The sequence below is a fragment of the Corylus avellana genome, chromosome ca9, assembly GCF_901000735.1.
Source record: "Corylus avellana chromosome ca9, CavTom2PMs-1.0".
Classification (NCBI taxonomy): Eukaryota; Viridiplantae; Streptophyta; class Magnoliopsida; order Fagales; family Betulaceae; genus Corylus; species Corylus avellana.
In genome coordinates, this window is record NC_081549.1 from 14921071 (window position 1) to 14930813 (window position 9743).

At 34.0% G+C, this 9743-nt stretch overlaps 1 protein-coding gene across 1 annotated transcript; it reads left to right on the plus strand.

Annotated features, from left to right (window-relative positions):
- The first annotated feature begins 1040 nt into the window (after positions 1-1040).
- LOC132191867 (uncharacterized) lies at positions 1041-7244 on the plus strand. Its single transcript, XM_059606983.1, has 12 exons — positions 1041-1127; positions 3424-3564; positions 3692-3831; positions 3939-4005; positions 4328-4380; positions 5096-5150; positions 5249-5323; positions 5557-5583; positions 5688-5762; positions 5912-6029; positions 6762-6808; positions 6951-7244. The coding sequence occupies exons 2-12, from the start codon at positions 3475-3477 to the stop codon at positions 7053-7055; spliced, it is 852 nt and encodes a 283-aa protein (XP_059462966.1). The 5' UTR covers positions 1041-1127; positions 3424-3474; the 3' UTR covers positions 7056-7244.
- The last annotated feature ends 2499 nt before the right edge of the window (positions 7245-9743 follow it).

Sequence of the window (9743 nt, forward strand, 5' to 3'; positions counted from 1 at the left end):
TGACTTGAATTCACCCACTACCCCGTTCTTTTGGGTGGTGAAGTGCCATTTGACCTAAATGTCATTGGCCTGTTCCTTTATCTCACCATGCTATATGTATATGTATATATGTATATAGTAATCACAATTTGTAGTAAGTAAAAACTTAACAATTTGAATTTAAATCATATATATGTCATGAATTGTGATCATGGGATCATAAAATATAAGTATATAAAAATTATTATTGATCCATATAATGATACAATATATATTAATATTGACATTATATACTTGACCCGTGTTAATCATTAACATTTTAACATATTAACTAAATAATACTATATGTAATATGATAATAGTGATTAGTGTGTGTGAGTGTGTGACATAAAGCGTTTTACATTGTGATTTAAAAAATACTTAATCTAAAATATGAAGAAAAAAAAAATACACGATTGAAAAAAACACAATTTTTAAAATCGTAGTTATTGAAATTGAAATAACAAAGTGACCCTAAATAATATTACGTAACACAATTTTTATTCCTAATTCATAAATTTTGAATTTTGAATTTTTTATTGAATTTAATCGTAACTGTTAGATTTAATTGAATTTAATCTTGGCCGTTGAATTTGATCTAAACCAATTTGAAAGAATTATATGGTGCTCCACATGACATAATAAGCTCATTAATCTGACGTTCTAAATTGAATAAGAAAGTCAAGATCCTAATAAACGGTCTAGATCATCTACTATGCTTGCATGGAACCGGTCTCACTATTAGACGTACACAGAGGATTAATTCCAGGTTATTCCAGGATTAATTCCATAATGCGAGCAAATTAGAGAACCCAAATTTTACCTAAATCTATCATCTCTGATCTCTCCATTCTCTCGACTCTCCTCTCACAGTCTCTACCATCCTCCTCGCCTCCTATCTCTGTTGCCGCTCCCACCACTCCCCCAGTGCCCCCAACAGCAACCACCACCACCACCGCAGCAACCACACACCTCGACGCCTGGCTGAAGCTGAACGGCTCGTGCCCGGTTTCCAGGAACTTGCCGCTGCCAACCCCGCTGTCCACGCCGCTCGCGGAGGTCGTTTCACTCTCGCAGTACGCCGCGGATTGGAGGCGGAGGAGGTGATAAGATTTGTGGGTTTTTCTTTTCTTTTTGGGTTTTTTTTTCTCCGTTTCTTCTTGGGTGGTGGATGGTTTGGGGTTTTGCCGTTTGATGTGTTTGTTTGGTTGCCCAGAAAAATGTGTAAATATTTTTGGATAGATAGGTATTGGGGTTTCTGTTTTTTACTGAATTATGGTTTGTGTTAGATGAAATTAGAGCAGAAAAAGTATCTTCGTCTTATTAAACAGATGGGTGTTGGTCTTTCACATAATATTGAATTCTAGGATTGAATCATTTTTGCCAAATGCATGTACACATACATCCCAAAATTAATCGAGCTTGAGCTCGAGCTCGAGCTCGAACAGGGTTCCAACCCTATCGAGCCGAGCTCAAGCAACATTTCTAGGCTCGTGTCGAGCTCGAGCCTGGCCTCAAAGTAAACGAGCCGAGCCCGGACAAGCCAAGCTCGCCCAAGCTCGGCTCGTTTAGACCCCTAACTGGTCCATATCAACCTATTAAAACTGTCTCTCCCGCTGTTGGTGAGGCTGGGGCTGTTTGTAATTAAATTTGTTTTCTTCAATTTGAAGTTGCTTGTAATTTGTAAGGCCTTCATATACTTGTCCTGTAAGCATGTAATTTCAGGTGTTTATAATTTCTGCAATTGTAAGTTACTTAGTTTTAGGTTTTCCCATGAATCATGGCCCTGTTTTAATTGTCCTGAATTTTACCTGATTTAGTGAATCTTAACTGATTTATAATTGGCTTTTGGAATCTTACCTGATTCAGTGTTGAATTTTAACTGTTTTAGAAAAAAAAAATTACCTATTAATCTTAATGAGCCTTAAACAAGCCGAGCGAACGAGCTTCTTAACCAAGCTTGAGCTCAATTTTATGCGGTTGAAACTTTGGTTTCTAACTTGAGCTCAAGCCAAGTCGAGCCAATCGAGGGCTTGACTCGGCTCGAAAGTGCCCTTTCGCGATCCCGAGTGTGTCAAAATTCTCATCGAGCCGAGTGTGAGCCAGGGGTTTCAAGCTCGGCTCGTTTATTTGCCTTCTTAAATGAGCTGATCCTGGAAATCTGATTCCCGGCTCAGCTCAGCTCGAGTACAGCCCTAATAGCATATGTTGAACATTATTCGAAGTATATTACTTTCCTACATATTTGGATTATAGTTACCATTCAAATTGGGACTTATTATACCTAGTAAACTAAACTCTTTAAGTTAGGGGTGTAAATCCGGTTGGTTATAGCCGGCCATGAACCCGTAACCCGCCAAACGCTTTTAAAAGCGGTTGGAAATAATCGGTAAGTGTCCTACCGGTCTGGTTACTGGTTTTTGCATTTATATACACCCGGTTATAACTGGTAACTGGGTGAGTATATATATATATATATCTTACTTCTTTTGTTTTTGTTTTTTTTAAAAAAGCATAACAAAGCCTGCTTATTTGACCACAAAAATTATAATTATTTTTTAAAAAAGGCCAAAAATGCTAAATTAAGCCCAAAAAGTAGGCACAATACTCAAAACAAACAAAAAATATCCAATTTTTTAAAGATCCGAATACAAGTCCGGATAACCGGCTACCAACCGGTAACTGGGTAACTGGTAGCTGATTACCGATTTCGTTTTTTAAAATTTGCCCAAGCAGCTACCTCAGTTCCAGTTAACGATTTTAGACAATAACCGATAACCGGAGCTGGGTTTACACCCATACTTTTAGCACATGTATGATACAAGTCTCATGTAGAAGTATGGGTGTACAAGAGAAATTCCTCGTGTCACTCTAAAAATGATGTGACTTAAAGTAAACATAAACTCATTTAAGTAAACATGTCACGCCTCTTAATCCTATTCTGTTAAGTTTGTGTTGAATCCTTGGGATTGTTATTTTATTGACAAAAAGGGTGATTTTAAACCAAATCGTAGAAAATAAAATTGTTTGAAATTGTGTTTTTAAAAAATTGCAATTTGAAAACGATGATAGAAAACATAGAATTTTAAAAGTTGAACTACAATTTTAAAGGCCAGTCATTTTGCTAAAAGCTTAATTGTGTTTTTAAAAATCTCATTTTGAAATCATACATTTTAAAATCGCTGCGCCCTTTTAGTTGCCTTCAACGAGCGATACCCTCAATGTCAGTCACCTTTGGGGTTTTTCATTTTGTTTCCCCTCCCTTTCACTCCAGCAGAGCTCAGTTTAAGACTTTCTTTCACTTACTACCCTCAGAATTATATTATATATATTCTCTCAACTTGCATATATTTATCAAAGGAAATAGCAAACTTATGCATTCCTCAATCTGATTTTTCATTGCACAGCAATTTAAGTTTTCGGGCAAACGAACAAATTTGATTCAGAGGTTGAAAAATGAAGACACGCGACAACCTAATTGCCAGTTCAAGCAAAACCCAATTCGAGGACAATGATGTTGAACACGAATCATCCTCTTCTGAAATTGTGGGTTTCCCTTTTTTGGTTGTTTTTTTTCCAATTTAAGTTGTTTATGTTCAGTTATTGGATTTTTTCTAAACATTTGTCTATTTATAACGGTTAAAATTTGAAATTTTGATTGAATTTTGAATAGGAGGAGGAGGAAGAGGAGATAGAGCGCGAGCTCGCAGATGTGACAATCGAAGAAATGCTAAAAGCGCGTTTGGACGGGTCACATTCGGTGTATAAAAAGCCAAATCAAGAAAAGAAATCTGGGCGGTTGAACAAGAATAGGTGACTATTGGCTTGTGGGTTTGGGTAATTTTGTTTGTTTGGTTTTGTTGGCTTAGTAGTTTTGGATAGTGTGTTGGAAGTGGCTGATTTTGTGGAATTGTGTGTAGGCCGACGGAAGTGAGTAGCAAGAAGCCGGTGAGTAGGCTCAGAGAGGTGATCCAAGCTCCCAAGAGGGTGAGTTTGATTGAGCTAATGTTGTTTTTCATGAAAACTTTGTTGTTGGTTGTTTTCTAGAGGATATTGATGGGGTAGTGTTCAGTCTTTGTGTAATTGTTTTGCGGTTGAAACTGAATGAATGAGATTTGTTTTGCTTTGTAATATATGGGTTTTGTGAATTGAGTATCTTTTTTCTTTTGTGGGTTATGATATGTTTGGTTGCCAAGGGTTTATGGGAGAGTAATGGTGGAGAAGTTTATCAATTTATAGCAAGCAACTATGGCTTTCTGCGTAAGTTCTTTTATATTGATGTATGACATTTTGTATTTTTCTTTTTCAGGTCACACGTGACCCCCGTTTTGAATCTTTATGTGGTACATTTGATCCGAAGCAGTGAGTCCGCTTATCTCTCTCTCTGTGTGTGTGACTTTTTTGGTTTTTGTTAAGTATATGATTTTGGTTGTTTTCTTGGGATTTAACTCAATTCACCATATTTTGGATCACTATCTTCTTCTTCTTCTTCTTTTTTTTTTTTTTGGTGGGTCTGCTCAAAGTTTGTAAAATTATCTTGAAGGTACTTTACCTTACGTTTTACTAGAATAATAATCTGGTATCCCTTGAGTAAGGAGTTAGTGAGAGCAAGTTTACAGGAAAGTGTAAACCTTGATATTTAGGTTGTGGCTTGTTCAAATGATAAAATATTGTTATCTCTTCTCTGGTTTGAATCCTGATTTCACATTCTCACAAATATTATATTTTATGCTTTTCCAAGTGTAGGTCTAAGTGATTGCTTCTAATCTAGTGTCTATTGAGAAATATATATATCTATGTATGTATTATGTGTATTTAGGCCTGCAGTGTCGGTTCAAAACCTCTCAGCTTTTTTTTTGTTCCTTTTCCAACCAATCCATTCTTGAGGCTGTAGTTAAAATTATCTGTTGTTAGGCTTTAAGTGATTGCCAACTATAAATATTGTAGATCATTTACATGTTGGTTGTTTTCTTCCATCACTACGAAGTACAATTGTACATATTCCCATAGTTTCTTTAATTTTTTGTATAAGCAATTTTTTTCATGTGAATAATATGTCGTCTATTGGATCTTACAGGTTTAGGAGCAAATATAATTTTCTATTTAAGAAATATGATCATGAGATAATTGAGGTAATCTATTCAATTTATGAAGTATGTGAATTCTGTGTTGAATTTATTGTACTTGTTTGTTTATTTCTCTTTTGTGAACTTTATTGTGGATATAACAGGAAGAACAGAAGAAATTAGACAAATCCAAGGATCCAGATGCCGTCAGTAGATTTAAAAGCAGCATATCTTGGATGGTAGGTGCCTTCCCTTTCGGAAAGAAATGTAATATTGATTCTAGTTGTTTATTTAACCATTGTTTTTTGGTAACTACCCCATTCTTTTGGGTGGTGAAGTGCCATTTGACCTAAATGTCATTGGCCTGTTCTTTTATCTCACCATGCTATATATTCCTCTAAATGTTTACGTCTCCTAGAAATATTAGTGCGTTTACTTATTAATTTTTTTACTGTTGGTCACCTGCTGAAAGAGAGGCAATCTTCCTGCTGAAAAAGAGGTAAGCTTTTAAATTTATGATCTATTTAATTTAATTTTTTTTTTCCAATTTATTCTCCTTCTGTGTTGACTTCTCTTCTGTACACTCTATTTTGGATATAACAGAAACTACGGAAGCAATTACGGAAATTGAATGATCCCGAAGTCATTGGTGAATTAAAGAACCGCTTATCTTGGATTGTAAGTGCTGGCCCTTTTGGAATGAAATGTAACATTGATTCTGTCCATCTATCTTACTATGTTGTAAATTCCTCTTCATTTTGTTTTGTTTCTCTGGAAATACTAGTGTGTTTAAATATTAATTTTCTTCCCATGGGTCACCTTTTCAGGACAAGCAGTTAAAATCTGAGTCAAGTCGGCAAACTGAGGCAGCAATTCTGGCTGAGCACAAGAAGAAAGAGAGAGAAGCAGCGAAGAAAGGGAAACAGCCATTTTATCTCTCGAAAAGTAATGTTATCCTCCTCCCTATCTCTCTCTTTGTGACACCATTTGTCTATGCTTGTGGAGAGCGTGTCCCATACGGAAGAAAAGCAAATTATCTATAAACTTTTTAAATTGATAGTCTCTTGGTCTTAGCTTTGTTATAAGAGGGGACCCATATACCTGTGGAAATTCGGAATTAAAATAACAAGAAGCACTTAGCCTTGGATTACATGGAGCTTAGTGCTACTTTTGTAGCCATCGCCTTATGTTGGTAATTCAAGCTTCTGAACCAAAGTTCTGACACCGAGTAGTCCGAGCTTGTTTTTTTTATAACCAAGCAAAATAGTTCGTTGAGAATGCATATGAGTATGGGATTGAGTTGTGTGGTGGTTTTGGTATAATGGCAGTGTGGGGCTTTGCACTAGTATTAATGGTGATGGTGGAGATGTGGTGTATATTTTTGTTGTTGTAAACTTATGTCTGTGGTATTGGAAAAAGTGTTAGTGGTAGTGTTTTGGGAATAGTGATGATAAGAAGTGGCAAGTGAGTAAGTTCTGTTTTCTGAAACAATGGTTCTATGATATGTGATCAAAGCAACATGTTTCCCCTTTTTTGGTTGTGCTTAAGTACTTTCAAGGTGCATTGCCGTTCACATTCATTTGTATTGTCACTGTTTTTCATATTTTGGCACTTCTAAGATGCCGTGCTGATGGTGTGGAAACGAGCTCACCATTGACTTGGTTCTTTTATTTGCAGGTGCACTTCGGCAGCAAAGGCTTATTGAGAAATATGAAAATCTCAAGGTATGGTTGTTTGTTTGTTTGTTATAGTTTTGTTCAATTGATTGGAGATCTCAAGGCATATATTCAACTTTTGTTGTGATACAAAAACTATTACAGCTTTTAGTTCACTAATTACCTTTTTTTTTCCCAAAAATTTGCTCAGGCATCAGGCAAGCTTGATGCCTTTATTGAGAAAAGAAGAAGGAAAAATGCTGCGAAGGACCACAGATACATACCTTATCGCAGGTCCAACGACAGTGAGCAGTAAAATTATTGGTTTCACAAGTTTTGGTTGATTCAGAGGTTTATATATTTTTTGGTGGTAACATCTACACTTTGTGGGGGCAGTTGGGGTGACCTTTTTTTTGGGAGTAGTACTACTATTTATGATGTCACAGAAGAACATGAAAAAGGAGAAAGGAACTTGTCACTGCAATTTAGGTTTCATTTTGCTTCATGGTTTGATTTCTATAATCTGATGGGAGTCATTTGTTGTGCGCATGTGGCTTTCGACCCCAAGCCCTCGTTTGCTCTGGGTGTGTTTGGCATTGCGATTTTGTGGACCAAACATACAATTTAAAGCAAATTGCTGGAAGTATTTTGCTTGAAAAGTGCATTTGAAACCAAAAAGAAAACATGTTTTCAAGCCACAAGTAAGGGAACATGTTTTTAAAAACACATGATTTTAAACCAATTTTATCAAATGTTTGATTGCATTTTTAAAAAATTGAGTTTTCGTTAATTATGTTTTGAGATTACTATATATATATATATATATACAAAACTCTGCCTTTTGAAATTGTTAACAGAGAATTAGTCAAAGACTCAAAGACAAAGGAAAATATTTTATTTGGCATGGCTGGGTCCTAGCGAGTGATGGTGAGTCCCAACGGGTCCCTGTGGTGACCCAATGAAGTCCTGACGGGGTACCAGCAACGTTTTGGCTGGGGTTTGTCAATTTGGTAATGAGAAGTTTAAACTCAGAAAATGTTTTGCGGTTTAGAAAAAACTATTTTACATAAATTAAATAAGTTTTCTCCTGTCTAACTAAAAGTATTTTCTTTTACGCCTTAGAGATACTCAATCATAATATAAGACATCAGAGCTTGATGCTGGTTGCTTTTCAACCAAACACAATTAAGAATAATCCCTTTATTTGCTATCTCTAAGGAAAAATTATAGTATAAATCATAGTCTTGAGCCGGATAAAGAAAAATGTAAAAATGCCTAATTTGATGCACGGTGGTAGTATAAGTCTATAAAAGGTTTCAATAATATCACTTTTTAAAGTTTTAAGGTGCAAGTGTAAAATAAATGATAAGTCAAGAATATATTTTTTCCTTTATTTTTATTTTTCTTTTGCCTTGCAAGTTGCAACTTTCACATCGCTATGCTCAGGATGCTCTACGCTTGAGACGTAAACATTTGCCGTAGATCTCAATCCTTAATAGTTTTCAAATCATTAAAAATCTCCATGTCAGAATTTATTAGTAAAAAAATACTAGAAACTCAAATTAACAGTTCCTGAAGAATAATGTATTCTTCATACGAACGCCAAATATGAAATACCTACAAAATAATAATATTTTCATAAAACTATAATTATTTATTACGATTATATTATGTGTTAAATATTAAAAACTCCTTTAGGGTTTGAACTTTTTATTTTTTGCTCTTTAGGTTTTCATTTCTATTATAGGAGGTACATGCGGTTTTCATAAAGACGAAAATGATACCTCTGTTAAAATTTCGACCAAAACTTAATGGAACGCCACGTCAGCACCAATTACATTGTGCCACGTGTCATATAATTACTTTTTTGATTTTTTTTTTCCGAAAAATTAAAGCCTATAACTAAATTTGCATAATTTTTAAAATCTATAGTTTATTTAAATTTGTAGGAATATAAATCCATACAAACATTTTTGTAATTAAAACTTGAATATAATTAGAGCACTCACAATGGCTTATGTAAATTTTTATTCAAAATGGATACCCAAAACTCACTTTATCTAATTTAACTAATGGGTTTTTAAAGGCTTCCTACATCCAATTAGTTATATTTTTATCTATATGACTATATCATTTATTTATTTATTTATTTTATTTTTTATTTTTTAAAGGATTGTATTTTTCTTAAAGATCTTATTTATCAATTTTAGGAAAAGCGACATGTGTAGAGAGAAATAGTAGGAGAAAAATTTGGGAAAAGAGAAAACATATGAGATAAACAATAAAAAAATAAATTCATGTCAAAAAATAAAAAATAAAAAAATAAATTGTATTTTTTTTTTTGCAAATCTAATGTTGGAATTTTTTACAAATCTGATTAGCTATTTTAGATAAAAATACAATTTGGTTCCTCCATTGTGACTATTTATGAGTGCTCTCATAATAGCTTAGCCATTTCTAAAAAACCCTCTACATTAGATTATGCATCTCAAATACAAAATACTTCTTTATTTTTTTTATTTTTTATTTTTTGCATTTGTGAACAATTCACCGCTATATGTAGCGGACACTGTTTACATATCCATCTCATTAATATACTATTTCTTTATCCACATATCTTTTCCCAAAATTTTCTCCTATTATTTCTTTTATACATCTCTCTTTTTCCAAAATTTTCTCCTACTATTTTTCTCTCCACATCTCTTTATAAAATGAGTTTTAGATATTGATTTTGTATAAAAATTTACATAAACCATCGTGAGTGCTTTTAGATAAAAAAAAAAAAAAATACATAACTTTTAAGTTCCGAAGATTTATGACGTAATTATTCAGAGGTAAGGATGGAATAAAGGGTAAGAAAGAGACGGAGAAAATCGAGTAGTAATTTATATAACATTGGTGTGCATAAACAGTATACATGCCGGTGCTATAATATTATAAAATATAATTAAAATAATATTTAAACAATAAAAATATAATGCACCGGACTCCGGTGTTATATAAA